Source organism: Trichomycterus rosablanca, chromosome 3 (genome assembly GCF_030014385.1).
Source record: "Trichomycterus rosablanca isolate fTriRos1 chromosome 3, fTriRos1.hap1, whole genome shotgun sequence".
Taxonomy (NCBI): domain Eukaryota; kingdom Metazoa; phylum Chordata; class Actinopteri; order Siluriformes; family Trichomycteridae; genus Trichomycterus; species Trichomycterus rosablanca.
The window spans coordinates 14,616,075-14,634,179 of record NC_085990.1 but is presented as its reverse complement, the minus strand read 5'-3'; the positions used below and the strand labels follow the sequence as shown (position 1 = coordinate 14,634,179).

At 41.0% G+C, this 18,105-nt stretch overlaps 1 protein-coding gene across 3 annotated transcripts in view; it reads left to right on the top strand.

Annotated features, from left to right (window-relative positions):
* The first annotated feature begins 927 nt into the window (after window positions 1–927).
* znf384b (zinc finger protein 384 b) overlaps window positions 928–18,105 on the top strand; it is a 33,234-nt gene continuing 16,056 nt past the window's right edge. The window contains exons 1-6 of one of the 3 annotated variants that reach the window (XM_062992752.1): window positions 928–1,185; window positions 4,607–4,662; window positions 7,335–7,569; window positions 8,185–8,271; window positions 8,375–8,514; window positions 14,307–14,377. In XM_062992752.1, the coding sequence (XP_062848822.1) occupies window positions 4,609–4,662; window positions 7,335–7,569; window positions 8,185–8,271; window positions 8,375–8,514; window positions 14,307–14,377 (587 nt within the window). In that variant the 5' untranslated portion in view covers window positions 928–1,185; window positions 4,607–4,608. Of the gene's footprint in view, window positions 1,186–1,354; window positions 1,412–4,606; window positions 4,663–7,334; window positions 7,570–8,184; window positions 8,272–8,374; window positions 8,515–14,306; window positions 14,378–18,105 lie in introns of those variants that run through there. The other 2 variants (XM_062992754.1, XM_062992753.1) reach the window with 2 other exon arrangements.

Below are 18,105 nucleotides of genomic sequence, written 5' to 3'. Positions count from 1 at the left end.
GTATTGCTTGTATTTACACTGTTAATGAATGTTGTATGTATGTAAGAAGTTATTTGTTGTCCAATGTGAGCTGCAGTAACAAAGGAATTTCCTGCAAAGGATCAATAAAGTAGCTATCTATCTATCTATCTATCTGTCTGTCTGTCTGTCTGTCTATGTATCTGTCTATATATCTATCTGTCTGTCTATCTATCTATCTATCTATCTATCTATCTATCTGTCTATCTATTTGTCTGTCTGTCTATCTATCTGTCTGCCTGTCTGTCTATCTATCTAAACTTAGATCATAAATATGATATGTTTTTCTGCATGTTAATAAAACTATTTTAGTTGCATGTCAGTTGTGCTTTTTATTTATTTATTTATATGACTATGAGGGTGGCACGGTGGCTCAGTGGGAAGCAAGAAGGTCCTGGGTTCTATCCCCAGGTGGCAGGTGGGGCGGTCCAGGTCCTTTCTTTGTGAAGTTTGCATGTTCTCCCTGTGTCTGCATGGCTTTCCTCCCACAGTCCAAAGACATGCAAGTGAGGTGAATTGGAGATACATAATTGTTCATGACTGTGTTCAATATAACCCTGTGTGAACTGATGAATCCTGTGGGCCAGCTGTAGCCTAGTGGTTAAGGTACTGGACCAGTGATCAAAAAAGTCGCTGGTTCAAGCCCCACCACTGCCAGGTTGGTGCTGTTGGGCCCTTGAGCAAGACCCTTAACCCTTAAGGCTCAGACTGTGTACTGTAACTGTAATGTAAATCGCTTTGGATGAAGGCGTCCGCTAAATGCTGAAAATGTAAATGTGTAATGAGTAACTGCCGTTTCTGTCATGAATGTAACCAGTGTAAAACATTAATAATAAATAAATAAATAAATAAATATGACTACGACTTATTGATATATTTGGTTAAATGAAAGAATACACTACAACAACCCGCAAATTGGGCTTCATTCTGTAGTCATTTTGACCTCACGGGAAATGGCGTCACGACGCACGGGCGACGTTGGCGAAATTCGACCTCACTCACAGGAAGTGGAACGCAGACGGTTCAGGCAACTCCGTAAGAAAAGAAAAAAATAGAAAAAAACGAAGGAAGAAAAACTCGGCAAATATCTTCTGTTGAGTGCTTTAAAGGAGCGACTTTACAGCCTAGCCCCACCGGAGTCGTTCCCCGGGGCGGAGGGACCGGAGTGTGAGTGGCTGGGTTATTTCTGGTTGGGTTTTGAAGGGTTTAAAGCTTGTTTTGTTGCTGTTCATCTCGGCCTCCTCCGCTCGCGCTGTTGTGTGCCGGAAGTGCTGCGTGAAGCCTCGGTGCTTTTTTTTCTTCACTTGTTCTGTTTTTTCTCCAATCCTCCTCTGCTCTGTGTTTTTTTTTCACTTTATTTTCTCAGTACACACAGATAGCGGAGAGGCTCGATGTGGGTTCGCTTTACACCTCTCACTAAATGATCGTTTACATTAATAGCTCATTTAGTTGAATGATTAGTAACGTGGCGGCTTTATATATAAACAGTATAAACAGTGTACCACGTCAATTCTGCTCTGCACTCAGGTCATCAATATGTATCAATCCGCTATTTAAATACACTAATAATAACCGGTACAGTGTGTTATAAATAAGTACTTTAAATAGCCTGTCTGGGTTAGAAAGATCCCGCCAAACGAAATCGGCCTGTGTTAAAACACTGCAGATCTTGAAAAATATTTATTCATTCATAATAACTACATTTTCATCACCGTTAAAGGTCGCGGCATGTCCGGCACTATTTTTTATTTATTTATTTTATTAGGCTTTAACATCATGTTTTACATATTTTGGTTACATTCATGACAGAATCGTATCTTCATTTCACCTCACTTGCATGTCTTTGGACTGTGGGAGGAAACCGGAGCACCCGGAGGAAACCCACATAGACACGGGGAGAACATGCAAACTCCACACAGAAAGGACCCGGGCCTTTGCTGTGAGGCGACAGTGCCACCCAACTTTTAAAAAATATTTTTTTAATATTGCCACCATTGTGCCATTTTTATATACAAGATTAATACACAAAATTCATCAGTTCATTCATCAGTGCATTTATTGACGGACACTTTCATTTAAAGCAACTTACAAATAAAACTAAACACAGTCCAAACAACTAAGGGTTAAGGGGCTTGACTAAGGACCCAAAAACAAAAATTTTGGTGGTGGTGGATCCTAAACCTTCAACTTGGGTTTAGAGTCCAGTGCAATAATTTAGCTTGTGTGCTGTATTCAGTTTGAATTCTGTGCTGGGCACCTGAATACAGAAGACGCATGTCATTTCGTGAACCCAGCCATTGGGGGAACACATCAATACACCCTTAGTGCCAGTCCCAAGCCCAGATAAATAGAAGTGTTGTGTCAGATGTTTATATAGAAAAAAGCAGGGCGGCACTGTGGCTCAGTGGGTAGCACTGTCGCCTCACAGCAAAAAGGTCCTGGGTTCGATTCCCAGTTGGGGCGATCCGGCTCCTTTCTGTGTGGAGTTTGCATGTTCTCCCCGTGTCTGTGTGGGTTTCCTCTGAGAGCTTTGGTTTTCTCCCACAGTCCAAAGACATGCAAGTGAGGTGAATTGGAGATACAAAATTGTCCATGACTGTGTTTGACATTAAACTTGTGAATTGATGAATCTCACGTGACGAGTAACTACCTGTCCTGTCATGAATGTAACCCAAGTGTGTAAAACATGACGTTACAATCCTAATAAATAAATAATTAAATCCATCCATTAATCCATTTAATCTCATTCCATCCCTGCCAATCCTTTGATCACAATACTGTTTTATGAACAATTAGTGAACTAACAACATGATATTTATTTATCTTCAGTTATAGGGCTGGACGATATGGCTAAAATTTATATCACGATATAACTCCTAATTTCGGTCGATACGATATAATTCCGATATCGATATGAATAACACAAATGTCAGAAAAACTGCCAAAAACACCAAAATTGGATGCCGGTACCTGCGAACCTCTTTTCTGGTTTCTGGCAAGAAATACAAGCTGAATACACGACTGAATCAGTCCTTCATCTCTTATCAGCTATCTCGTCTGCTTCTTTTTCAACTGTGGACAGTGGCAGAGCCAGACAATTTCCATAGGGGTAACCAGACTGAGACCATTGCTCACACAGGGTGGCACAGAAACTGTCTGATACCTTATTTTTGTATGTGGCTAGTAGCTGTGGATCTAGTAGTGTTTTGGTCACTCACTCGTTTACCTATACAGGCAGTGAGTACCATGTAGAATTACATCAAGCCTAGCATAATAAGCTTTTTATTTTTTCTCATTTTCCCTGTGAAAAACTAAAATATAGCCTATAACCTTAACAGAATTTCAAAGATATTCCTTTGCAATACTTGATCATTTGATTGCAAACTTGTGTGTACTGATGAGACTCAGCTGAACCCCAGAACATGCCAGTGTGAATGCATGGAAAACAAATTTTAATTTTCTTTCAAGAATATGATACATTCTGACCAACACTATTAAGCCAAATCAGCATTGAAAATTGACTTTACTTTTAATAGCCTTCTACAATACTGGGGCTTCTTAAAACTGAATATTCTCTTTTCAATAGAAGTGTTATTTAAATGCTATTAAATTGTTTTGGAAAAAAACAAAACGCCCAATTAGGAGGAAAACCGCCCAATCTGGCAACACTGGAACGCGAATATCCCGTTTGTGCCTTTATTCGTAGCGCGCCACAACTAATAAGAAGTAATATTAATAACTGGTATTAGTACTCAGTACTAGTACTTTTTCTGTAATAGTGTTGGTGGTTGACATTTATGTATTATGTGTATTACTGCACTGTTTTGGTGGAGAACTACTCGCTTGAGGTGCGCTGTTGAATTGCGTCCCTGTGGGAACCTGCGAGCAGAAATGCTTCCGCAAAAAAGTAACACGGGCAAAGCGCACTGACGTAATGCATATCGATCGAATTTGTTTAAAAATCATATCACCGTTATTGAAACATTTTCTATCGCGATATATATCGATATCGAATTATTGTCCAGCACTATTCAGTTATTATCTTATGGGTGGCTCAGTGGGTAGAGCTGTCGCCTCACAGCAAGAAGGTCCTGGGTTCGATCCCCAGGTGGAGCGGTCCGGGTCCTTTCTGTTTGGAGTTTGCATGTTCTCCGTGTGGGTTTCCTCTGAGAGCTTTGGTGTCCTCCCACTGTCCAAAAACATGCAAGTGAGGTGAATTGGAGATACAAAATTGTCCATGACTGTGTTTGACATTAAACTTGCACTGATGAATCTTGTGTAATCAGTAATTGTCCTGTTCTGTCCTGTTCTGTCATGATTGTAACCAAAGTGTGTAAAACATGACATTCAAATCCTAATAAATAAATAATTAAATCCATTCCCATCTCATTCTATCCCTTCCAATCCTTTGATCACAATACTGTGATATGACCAGTTAGTGAACTAACAACATGATATTTATTTATATTCAGTTATTATTTCATTATCAGGGTCACAGTGGTGATGTTAATGTAATTCAGTGAGCGTGCTTGTGTCTGTGTTTGTTGTCTTAATTTTCTCAAGCTTACCTTTGTTTTGTTAATCACAGGGATGATGGAGGACTCCCACTTTAACTCCTACTTCTGGTCTCCAATGCAAGGACAGGTGAGAATCTGTTGTAGCTTTCCTACCCAATTATTAATTTCTTGTACTCATATTACACTTAATCATATTTAACCACATTAGCATAATTTTAGCATGCCTTTTATTGTAGGGTCAGTGGTTAGGTGTTTTAATTCAGAACCTCTTGGGCTGATTTTGAGGGGAAGGTTGAGGCATACAAAGTGACTTTAATAAAGGCTAATTTATGGCGCCCAGGTGGTGCAGCGGGATCTTCCTCTAGCACGTCAGTGCCGATATTCTGAACTCTTTGGTTCGAAACTCAGCTGGGTGCCATCTAGCGGGCATAATTGACAGTGCCTGCAGACAAGTTTCTGCTAGGGCGGGATCACCGGACTATGTAGGTGGGGTCTTCAAACGCTGTGTTGGCAGATAGAGAGGCGCCTGTGCAGAATGCATGGGTTAAAAAGGGTTTCGCTAAGGGCTGCGTGCGGGTCGGAGGAGGCGTGAGCAGCAGTGTACCCACCTCGACTGCAATCAGGGATCCCCCAGCAGCGGAAGACTAATTGACTACGCTACAATTGGGAGAAAATGCATAAATAAAATAGAAAAAAAAATAAAGGCTAATTTATTAGGGCCAGAGGTCTGAGTTGAGTTCTCACGGACAGCCTCTATGAGTTGAGTTCTCACGGACAGCCTCTAAGAGTAACTATCGAAATCTGTCTGAGAAGAGACTAACCACAAACCACTGACAGGATGTTGAGCAGACAAGACAAATTGAGACCAAAAGACAACAAATGCTATTGAGTCTGGAATGGACTAACAAAAGGGCACATTTTAAAATCCCCCAGCACTTGTGCCAGCACGGGTCCTCAACCAGATGTAGAGGTTGCATTTTACAGCAGCACTGATAAGAAGCCACATCTTACCTCCCCTCCCTCAGTCACGGCAAGTTGTGATTGTTGGATGCTCAGCAAGATGGGTAGCACAGCTGAGATTCAAACTTTAGTGTGCCTACAGACACACCACAAGAGAGCAGAGCGGAGGCTGTTATAGCTGTACTGGGAGTTATGAACTTAATATCTGGGACAGTGATAGCCTTGTGGGTAGAGCGTCGGACTATCAGTTGGAAGATTGTCTGCTCAAAAATAGCCAGGACCATATTCCTGTCTGCTCCGGGGGCGCCATACAATGACTGACCCTGCCTTTCATTGTACTGTACATATGTATGTATACTAGGGCTGGGTATCGCCACTAATTTCCTGGATCGATTCGATTCCGATTCACAAGGTCCCGATTCGATTCGATCTTCGATTTTCGATTAGATTTTCGATTCAATTTCGATTCAACACATTTAAGCATTTTTGAGTTACATTAACAGGTTTTGTTTAAATATGTACAGATGTTCAGAGAACGAATGTGATAATTGTACAAAGAACACTCATTATTAAAAATATTTGTGTATTTTGTTTACATAAATAATTAATCCAAAACAGAAAACAGTAACATTCATTTTTTATTATTATTTTATATGTCTGACACGCTACAACATTGTAAATGTAATGTAAACATACATTACATTATACATTATGTCACTGTAATGTTCACACTACACGACTGATCGGCGATGGGGGGTTTTACACTACACCATCTATCACCAGGGGGAATCACAGGCGAGCTTCTCTGGTCTCCAAAACTACGTTTTGTCACGAAAACACACATGAGAAGTGATGAAAGGTTTAATGATACCACGTCCAAACATGCACATCAACAAGTAGCGAGAGATCAAAGTTTGTGCGCTGATGAAATAAATGAATCTGAGTGGATTTGGCAACACGAGCAGCATGGCTTGTTCTATAGTGAGTTGGAGGTTAATAAATATTTTGTTTTGTAGAGAACGATCAGGTCAGAAATACTGTAAAACTCGTGTGCTGATGTATTCTGATAGAAACTATATTGCGCTCCACCACCTGTTTACAACCTCTCCCCTGTGTTTCCCCTCGCTGTTTCTCACATTGATTGAGAGCCGAGTTTTGATCGCAGAGCGAACACCGAGTTCCTCCCGAATCCATCACCGACCCGTCGCCGAGCGAAAATCAGTGCAAAAAGTTGTGTAGTGGTCATAACTTGAGCTTCTGCCATGCTAAACTGATGTGCAGGTCAGATCTCGTTGCATGAAAAAACACTGGCTGGTCACGTGAAATTAAAGGGGGTAACAGATTTCCGTGTGCACCGTAAAAAGGGGCGTATTTAAAAGATCGATCTCGCGTTTATATGAATCGATATCGGATCGTTCAAATAAAGATCGATTCGAATCGAAAAATCGATTTTATAAACCCACCCCTAATGTATACAGTATATGACAAGTAAAGGAATTCTTATTATTATTATTGATCCCAAAGGACAACACAGGCTATTTTGTCTGGTGCTTTTGGAATGATAGGGGGTGTGCATACTTTTGGGTACAATGTGTATAGTGTACCATATTTGAGTTAGGATTAAGGCATGCTGTTCAAAGAGCAGATACATTAGGGGTTTAGGATTCAGCTTAACACTGATGTTGGGGGTAACACAGGCCTGGGCGAACTGGTGTCGGGCGTGATTTAGGGATAGGGCTGGACTTTTGGATGAAAACAGAGAAACACTAATTACATCTTTCCTGTTGTGTGTGTGTGTGTGTGTATGTGTATGTGTATGTGTGTTGGTGTGTGTGTCAGATCGAGAATGCCGTATTTCTTAACAAGGTGAAGGAGCAGCTGGGCCAGCAGGAAAAAAACCCCAACTACCCACATGGCTCCACCCACTATCCCACCACAGCAGTGGTGGCAGTTGCTGGGGGTTTAACTATGGACGCTGGGGGGCGTGCGCTAAAGCAGGAACAGGCGCATCCACCCCACTCCTCTCACAGCATCACAGTCGTACCTGTACCGCCCACAGGAATCATGACGGCAGGTATGTTAGGTGTTTGAATAGTGAGTAGTTTCAAGTATTCCACCAAAACAATAATCTAAGTAGCTGCATGTGAGCGGCCGGTGGCTCGGTGGGTAGCACTATTGGCTTACAGCAAGAAGGTCCTGGGTTCGATTCCCAGGTGGAACGGTATGGGTCCTTTCTGTGTAGAGTTTGCATGTTCTCCCCGTGTGTGTGTGTGGGTTTCCTCCGGGAGATCTGGTTTCCTCCCACAGTGCAAAGACTGTAAGTGAGGTGAATTGGAGATACAAAATTGTCCATGACTGTGTTTGACATTAAACTTGAACTGATGAATCTTGTGTAACCAGTAATTATCTGTCATGTCATTAATGTAACCAAAAAGTGTAAAACATGACGTTAAAATCCTAATAAATAAATAAATAATAGCTGCATGTATGGTTTTGACCCAACAGATTGTGTTATATTAACAAAATACCTTCTAAAAGAGCTCAAACTCATTAAAAAAGGGGTTTTCTGGGTCAAAGGAGTCAAATATCTGTTATGAATACTTTACTGTTTGGTTTTTGGGATCTGTATCACTATTTCTTTGTCTTTTGTTCTCTTGCACTCTTTCCTTTAATTTCTCACTTTATCCAGCGGGTTTGGTCACTCTGGTGTCTCCGGTATCCTCTGCTCCGTCATTTATCTCTGGACATCCAACAACTGCTATAACAGTTCACACAGGTAACACACATCATAGTCGCCTCAATGTGTGAACTGATCATTGAGCATCTCACCAAGTTTAGATTCCTAAAAGTGTTTATTGTTTTTTGTTTTGTTTTTTCAGAAAAGAAAGAAGAGGGCATGTCCTGCTCTCCTGTTGTCATACCGGTGCCATCAAAGCGGGGCAGGAAGAAGAAATCCAACCTCTCGTTGGTGGGTTCATCCACCGGTGACGCACTGATGCTCAGTCATCTGTCTGGACAGGTATGAACACATACTGCAGACACAGTAACATGCAGCATCTGTATACACATGTGCTCATCAGCTCAGCCTAGTGCTGGGCGGTATGACGGTACATTTGGTATAGCGTCTTTGAGTCCTCATATCGTATGGATTTTTCACATACTGCCATGCCGTAGCACAGTTAATACAACAGCTGTAGGCTTCAGTAGGCAGCAGTTCATATAATATTGTTCTGCACTTAAAGTGCTGTGGAGAGCTGTGCAGATTAGATACGGCTCATGAGTTAGCCAGGTAGCGTAAGCATAACGGTGTTAACAGATAAGAGAGGTTTTCTCAATATGGTGGAAAAAAAAAAAAAAAAAAAACAGATGGAGGATGAAGAGAGGGAGACTAAATATGTTTAGAACAGACTAAAACACTCTATACTGTACGGTATGTCAAGCCACGGCTGTTGCAAACAACGACATTATGAACGCAGTAACAATCCACGTATGCAAGGACACGATTCCTCTATAGACAGTCGAAAAAGAAGCTTTCAGAGCAATAATTAAAACATTAGATTCATGCCGCTCAGGTGGCGCAGCGGTAAAAAGAAACGCGCTGCAACCAGGGCTGGATTCTGAGAACGTGGTATCGAATCCAGCCTTGCTTTACCGGTTCGAAGCTGAGTGGCTATATGAGCAACGATTGGCCGGTTGCTCATATGGGGGGTGGGACAAAGAACCGGATGTGGGTCTCTCTCTGTCAGAATGCGATTGCGTTCTCTGCCGGCTGATTGGAGGCGCTTATACAGAGATGGGAGAGGGTGCCCTTAGGGTGTGTCTCTCCGCATGCAATGCTGGGTGGCGCCAAAACTCGTCAATGTGTGGGTGGCAAAGATGCATCTGGCTGCTGCTCGTGTTTCGGAGGGGATACGGGTTAGCTTCAATCACCTCCGCCGTCGGGGCAGGGTTCGGCATAGACAGAGAGGAAGCACGATGCTAATTGAACAATTGGATGCGCTAAAAAGGGGAGAAAAAGGGGTAAAAAAAACAAAAAAAAACATTACATTCCAGGTATGTCTTACAGGGCGAAAATACTTCAGGTCAGATGCTAAACCAACGTTATAAGTTAACTGGAAGCGGAGATATTTAAAGTCTGCCACTTTTCTACAAGTTGTACAGTGGAGTTTGCAAACGTTGTTTTATTTGTTAAAGGGGGAGCTAAGGGTGATTGTACGATACTTACATAATAAATAAACAACAAAAATTGTATTTATTGCAACAGTTTCACGCTGACTGATTTGATCATATATTGTGTCATTTTATGGGGCCAAGCTAAGCTTGTAGTGCTCAAAACTAAAGATGTACCGATCGGCCGGTAGTCGATTCCGATCGGGGAGGGGATATGTTACTTCTAAAACTAAAGCAATTAATTTTTTCACCCACAGGAGACATATTTCATTAGTCTAACTGACCACACACACACGCAGGTTTAATGTTATCCAGTTCAGTCTGAAAAAAACTTAAAAATAGGTCTAACAGTGAAGATAAACCGGTGACAAAAGCAACGGCGTGTGTGCGTCTTTAAGAGAGACGCTCTGTTAACAGTATCTATATAAGTGATTCAGGAGTCGGTTCATTTTATGTGAAGCGTAAGTTTCTCTTCTCAGTTATCTCTCCGTGTTTACTGTTATTAATTAATGTCGTGGTTTTAAATAAACACCAGCTACTACAGAACATTTTGTGTGACTCTCTTACATTAAAAAGCTTAATTAAAAAGCTTAATTAAACTGCTATTACCACAGAGCGGTAACCGAGTCAGACTCGTTCTGCCTGTGGAGCTAAAAGTTTTCTGTCAGTCAGAGCAGACGATCCTGAACTAATGAATTTAGTAATTAATAAACTTTTGCCTCTGATTGGCTCTGTAACGTTTTCCGTTCTCATCTACATCAAAAGCTAGAACCGCTTACGATTTACCAAAGTGAACCACGAATTTATATAATGTGCTGATAGAATCGTCTCAGATGGGATCGGGTTGAATTATCTTTTTAAAGTAAATATTTCAATCAGCAAAATTACATCGTATGTATGATGCACAACGTTAATTATGTTATTTTAGGTTGTGAAATGCGATGGTTGACAAATGGTGATGCGATGGTTGGCGCTTTGTAGCTCAAAGTCTGGATCAATTCACTTAACTGTTAAGCTTAACATGGAGGTGATCTTTATATATCACGCGATCGGATCTGCTGAATCTAGGAAATATCGACCGATCGCCGATCGCATATTTTGATTAAAAATCTGCCGATTTTGATACATAGCCGATCGATCCTTCCATCTCTACTCAAAACCTTCATTATATACATGGTGAAATTTAAACGTTTTATATTCTATGTACTTCTGACAGCAGAATAAGCCACAGCCATATAAAAAGTCCCAGTCATACAAAATAAAACATACCGTGATTTACAGTGAAACCATCAGAATCTTAAAAAATTCTGTGATACAGATTTTCTAGTTTTTGTGATCACTACACTTGTAGTTTGACCTCTTTCAAACTCTGTTTACCTCATGCAACTTTTAAATCTCACCTCTCCGTGCTAATTGTCAAAGCTTTTTAAACTAATCCATAAACTAACCTGATAGAAAGCAACTGTGTATGCGACTTCTTCTACATCCAGTATTAATTTCAGGTTTAAAATGATTATTCTTATATCTCAGTACATTTCTCTAGAATTGTGGCTTTTTCATTAGACCCACCTAAATGAGATGATTTACTTCTTAATGAGCAAATTATTCAGAAATGTTGAGAATTCAGCAGAATTCCACTGTAATAAGACTTAATATCTGTCCCCTCAGTCTGGCTGAAAATGCTGAGCAAGTGCGTATATCCCCGTGTCATTTAATTTCCATTAGCTGAGACACAACATGGAATTCTTTTTAATCATTCGTAAAGACGTTTCAAAGATATGCTGACTGTATTTCATCTTTGTTTGGCATGCGCATTGTTAATATGCTGAAGCAGTCACAAAGGCTTCATACATGGTTCCTAAACAAATTTCAGTTCTGTGTTATGCTCCACAAAAGGGACCATGTCTGCTATGTACAGCTGAGGTCAAAAGCTGACATACACTTGTAAGGGACAGGCATATCACGCCAGTTTAAAGATTTAAGTGATTTTAGCAACTGTTCCTTTCTTGAACTGACTAACTGGTTTTCTAAAGATCTGCTGGGTCTAAAAGTTCTACGATGGGTCTGTCTGAAAACCTAGTGAGCTCTCTACATAGACAGCATTTTACGGCATCATACGCGCTCCAGAGGCCTTCACTGCTAGGGAAGCATCGGATGCTCACTTATTATTCAGTCAGTTTATAGCTTAGAATCTAGGCACCTCATTTTAAGTCATATAAGTATTCAGACAGGCTTCTTCTCGGGAGCACATAGGATGATGTAAAATGTCCTGCGTCTTTATAGGGAGCTCACTTGGTTTTCTAACAGACCCAATGTAGTAACTGACTGTTTTTGGAAGTACTAGCAAGAGACTTAAATTAGTCTGATGGAAGTTATCGTGATGGAAAGAATGCAGTCAAAACGAGTCATCATCTATCAGACGTCTACTATTATTAGACCCTGACCTTTCAATACTTTATAAGGACTAACGTGACAACTAATGCCAAGTTCACACTACCTGACTTTTCAAGTCGTCCAGTTGCTGTACAGTTCACACTACACGACTGGATCTCTTGCAATCGGGAGTCTTTTAAGTCGTTGTATATTTCACACTGCACGACTGATCGGCGATAGGGGATCACACACTACACGATCTATCACCCTTAGGAATCTCAGGCGAGTCTGTCTGATCTCCCAAACTACGTTTTGTCACGAAAACACACACGAGAAGTGACGAGGGGTTTAATGATACCACGTCTAAAAATGCACGTCAACAATAAGCAAACGATCAAAGTTGTTTGTGCGCTGATTTGCAGCGGTAAAAGCAAGTAGGAAAAATAAATGAATCTGAGTGGATTGGGCTACGTGACCAGCAGGGATTGTCTGTTCTGTAGTGAGTTGGAGGTTAATAAAAAATTTTTGCAATGCAGCGTGGGTATTATGGTTTGGCATGGACGATAAGGTCACAAATACTGTAAAGCTTGTGTGTGTGCCAATATATTCTGATAGAAACTATATTATGCCCCTGTCCCACGTTTTTAACACTCCTCCGGGTTTCCCCTCACCCTGTATCTGGCGTTCTCATTGGCTGTAGTTCCACATAGCACTCACTGCCACTCGCAACGCCTTTCACAATACACGATTTTGAGTCGATGACTAGATCAGATATTTAACATGCTGGATATTTTTCTCGAGTCTCCGAGCAATCTGCGAGCCGCTCAGATCGAGTCGTTGAACAGTTCACACATGGCGATCGAGAGCCGAGTTTTGATTCCCGAGCGAACGCCGAGTTGCTTCTAAGCTGCCACATCTAGTGCCGACCTGTTGGCCATTTTTTGTGAGAAAAGTCGTGCTGCACTGAATGCTGGGATTGCCTTCATTGCTAAAGAAGCATCTGATGCTCCCTCATTATTCAGTCAGATTATCTCTTACAATTAAGGCAGCATTTTAAGAAATCTAAGAATTTAGACTTAGGCTTTTTCTCTGGAACGCACATAGGATGATGTAAAATGCTGTCTGTGTAGAGATCTCACTAGGTTTTCAGACAGACCCATGTAGTTTGTGGTCTGTAAAAAAGTATCAACTTTAAAGTGGTAACTGACGATGTTTTTGGAAGTACTAGCAAGGGACTTCAATTGGTCTGATGGAAGTTATCGTGATGGAAAGAATGCAGTCAATGAAACCTGCATCCATCAGACGTCTACTATTATTAGACGTTGACCTTTCCATGCTTTATAAGGACTAACGTGACAACTAACTCACATCTTTGCTGACTTGAAGCGCTCACTCCTAAAATAGCAGCACTACACAAACTGAAGGCCCATTACTACACAAACTAAAAGCTAAAAGTTCATTACTTGGTGTAAGGAGCACAAAATCTGGACCCCTGCGTAATGAGAAAATGCCTTTAAACCAGGGTTTTTCAAACCCAAGGGTTGTTAACCAAAAAAAAAGGGTCGCAGGGAAAATAATAGTAATTAAATAAATGAATTTTAACAGGCACATAAACACCAAATGAACTTGTACACGAATGCCCCCTTGTGGAGGCTTTACATTTTATTTTGTAAACCACAGTGGGACCAGATTGCCACCGTTTTCATTAATTAAGTATATTTTGTTTTGATGTATTTGATGTTTTGATGAATTTAATGTGTGGGTTTTAAACCCTGATCTAAACAGTTAAGATTAAGCAAATTTCCTTCATCTAAAGAGTTTATGTTTGGAGGAAGCCAATGGACCCACAACTGCTGTGTATGGTGCCGGATCCATAATAACATGGGTATTGGCATGGTAATAAAAAGACACACCCAATGATCTCATATTCCAGGATGTCCCAACACATACTGCTCAAATTATTCAACAGTGGTTTATAAACACCTTCCATGGCACATTGTTAAACCCTTGTTGGAAGGTCAGTCGATCTGGCCAGATGATTGGCTTTGACTGAGACGGCGTCAAATTAATTGCTGCTGTACATTTGCACCCTTGGCTGTCTGATGGAGGTGCCTACACTAGTGATGGATGATCTGGAAGGCTTAGTGTGTCTCTCTGAATGTCATGCAGGCAGGTGAAAAAATGCGTGTGAGTCCAGGGATGATTGGGGGAGGTTTTGGTGGGTGGATGTATTACAGTTCTGTTAACCACAAGGTCTTCTCTCCTCAGCACCATCCTGTTGACCCGTATGACCTCTCTGTTGAAGAAGGGCATTCTGGGAAGGACGGAAAGACATACAGGTACACCATTTTAGAAGATAGCATGCTCTTTGTGTGTGTGTGTGAGAGAGAGAGAGCTTATAGCTAAGAAAGTACTAAAAAAACTGGTGCTTAACGCAACAATGCATGGCTCCAGCCAACATACACACATGCTTATGCTTTTTGGCTGTGCTAAATGTGTCTCACTGTATATGTGTTGGCTTTGCGTAGTGTAAAAGGTGTTACTACAGCCCCTTTCACACATTTACTTGTACCAGTAAAATGTACTAGTAATTTACTGGGAATGAGGTTAATTATAAACGTGAGTCAGGTGTGGTAACAGTCTTCGGTTTGAGACCCACTGCAATTTCTGAATGGTTACTAGTGGGGACTTGTGTGTCAATTTCCAGTGCTCCCAGAGCTCAATGTGGGCCAGTCCTCACAGTACCCACACTTCTACATTTTACTGTTTGGTGTGCTGTGACGTTTTCTTGCATACTGGCACCTCTCACAAGCTGCTGGGACTTTTTTTTTGCCCTCTCCATATCAGGTTCTGGGTGATTCATGATGACCGTCTATAAGCTGCATTACCCAGCGTGCACGACATGACGCTCACATGTTCCCATTCTCTCTACAAGTAACATTAATGCTAGAGTATGTAATGTTAATTCAAAATGTACAACCCCAACTCAGAATGCGGAAATGCAAAGAGTTTCTTACATTTGACTTTTATTTGATTGCAGACAGGATGAACCTGAGATATTTCATGTTTTATCTGCTCAGCTTCATTTAATTCAATTATTAATAAACCTTCATTCCTGCATTTCAGGCCTGTAACACATTCCAAAAAAAGTTGGGACGGGGGCAATTTAGGGCTAGTAATGAGATAAAAAAAACTAAATGATGCGAATTTAAACAGGCGATATCAACAGGTGATTGTAATCATGGTTTGGTACAAAAGCAGCATCCAGGAAAGGCTGAGTCTTCGATGAGCAAAGATGATCAGAGGATCTCCAGTTTGTCAATAAATGCGTGAGAAAATTATTGAAATGTTTAAAAACAATGAACCTCAGAGAAAGATTGAAGGGATTTGCATATTTCTCCCTCTACAGTGCATAATATCATTAAACCATTCAAGAAATCACAAGGAATTTCAGTGCATAAAGAGCAAAGGGCATAAAGACGGCACTGCATCAAGAACCGCCACTCAACAATAGCTGATATAACCACATGGGTGAGGGATTACTTTGGCAAACCTTTGTCAAGCACTACTGTGTTATGTTATGTTAACCATGTTCAGAAGCGATTTCGAGTTCTCTGGGCTTCCAGGCATCTGGGATGGACCATCACACAGTGGAAACGTGTATTGTGGTCAGATGAATCAGCATTCCAGGTCTTTTTTTGGAATAAAATGGACATGTGTGCTCCGGACCAAAGATGAAAAGGACCATCCAGACTGTTATCAGCAACAAGTCCAAAAGCCAGGGTCTGTCATGGTATGGGACTGTCAGTAACCTTGGCAAAGGTCATTTTCACTTCTGTGATGGCCGCATTAATGCTGAAAAGTACATTGAGATCTCAGAGCAACATATGCTGCCTTCAGGGTGACATGTTTTCCAGGGACGTCCAGCATTTCTCAACAAGACAATGCAAAACCACATGCTGCACACATTACAAAGGCATGGCTGTGGAAGAAGAGGGTACAGGTACTGGTCTGACCTGCTTGCAGTCCTGACCTGTCCTCAATAGAGAATGTGTGGAGAATTTTAAAACGACAACCCTTACTATAATGGGACAAAATTTGGGGGACATTTTTTAGAATGTGTTGCAGGCCTGAAATGCAGGAATGGATGTTTATTAATAAATGAAATGAAGTTGAGCAGACAAAACATGAAATATTTTGGCTTCATACTGTCTGCAATCAACTAAAAGTCAAAGCAATTGTAAGAAACTCTATGTTTTCTTTCTTTAATTTGCATTTCTGTCCCAACCTTTTGAGATTTGGGGTTGCAATAGGCATACTTAATGATTTGTTGATACTGGCTAATACACACGCCAGCATGTGACTAAGGGGAGTACCGGCGCTATTCTTTCCCCACTTTAAGCCCTGATTATTACACTATAGTTTCATGAACCGTGTTTTTCAAATATCACAGATTTTTAAACAAAAGTGCCACATTCCACGGCAGTCATTAAATAACACTCATAAACTAAATTATAGAATAAAATGGAAGCTACAATACACAGCACAGCATACCTTAACAGTTCAGTGTAAACCTAGAACATTCAGCGATGGTGTGAGGCTTCATATATTTTGACACGCCCTTCTCTGCGTTCACAGAATTGGTTGGGAGTTTTCTAAACTCAGTTACCCGAGTAGTGTTTTTAGCTGCTTTACACTTCAACATCTTGGACATTTTGATTTACCGGTTGCTAACTGAATTACCGTAGGGTTGCTAGAACCGCCTAATATTGCAAAATAACCAGTAAACATGAGGCACTTGAACGCTACGCGAATAGAAAACGTAAATCGCTGAGCACAAACCTTACATTTTGTACACGTAACTGTTTTTGACATCTTTTTTTTTTTTTAAGCAAAAGGAACATTGTGTTCTCAGTAGTTTTATATGAAGAAAAGGGCAGTGGTAACTAATAATCCAAAGGTTGCTGGTTCAAGCTGCAATTTGCCACTGTTGGGCCCCTAAACAAGAGCCCTCAATTGCTCAAATTGCATTCAGTGATAATTGTAATTCGCTTTGGATAAAAGCATCTGCTAAACGCTGAAAATGTAAATGAAGAAAAGCGTGTACTGTGCTGCCACAAACGGTCACACTAAGCACCCCACAACTAATTCCTCAGTAGTACAGGTGCAACCAGACAGCAGACGGTGCAACTGCACAACAAAAGTGACCACACCTACGCTGCTCCCTCATGCACAGCCAGTTATACCTTTTGGACCTGTTGGACTTCTGGCTTCAAGATCTTAGCAGGGGTGGGCTAGTGCACTGGACCGCTGTACTACTGTCTGTTTCATTTTATTTAATCTTTTACTACCTCTCTTATTCTGGTCAGGGTCGTGTTGGGTCGGGTTTCCCTGGTCTCACTGGGTGCAATGCTGTAACGGCAACTGCACACGTGTCTGGGGGGGTTAGCCTCGACCAGCTCCAGGATTAATTAAAGTACAACCCCGTTTATGAATAAGTTGGGACAATATGTATAGCGCAATAAAGAGAAGAATCTGTGATTTTGTTCATTTTCTTTCATTTTTATTTAACTGATAATGGGTGGCTTGGTGGGTAGCACTGTCGCCTCACAGCAAGAAGGTCCTGGGTTCAGTTCCCAGGCGGAGCGGTCCGGGTCCTTTCTGTGTGGAGTTTGCACGTTCTCCCCGTGTCTGTGTGGGTTTCCTCTGGGAGCTCCAGTTTTCTCTCACAGTCCAAGGACATGCAGGTGAGGTGAATTAGAGATACAAAATTGTCCATGACTGTGTTTGACTTTAAAACTTAATTAATCTTGTGTAACCAGTAATTACCTGTCCTGTCATGAATGTAAACAAAATGTAAAACATGACGTTAAAATCCTAATAAATAAATAATGAATCCTCTGTATATGGCCATAAACTTGTTGGACATCCCATTCAAAAACCCTGGGCATTAATGTGCAGATATACACTGATCAGCCATAACATTAAAACAAAAAAAGAGGTGAGGGTGCATCTATATACACCGATTAGGTATAACATTATGACCACCTCCATGTTTCTACACTCA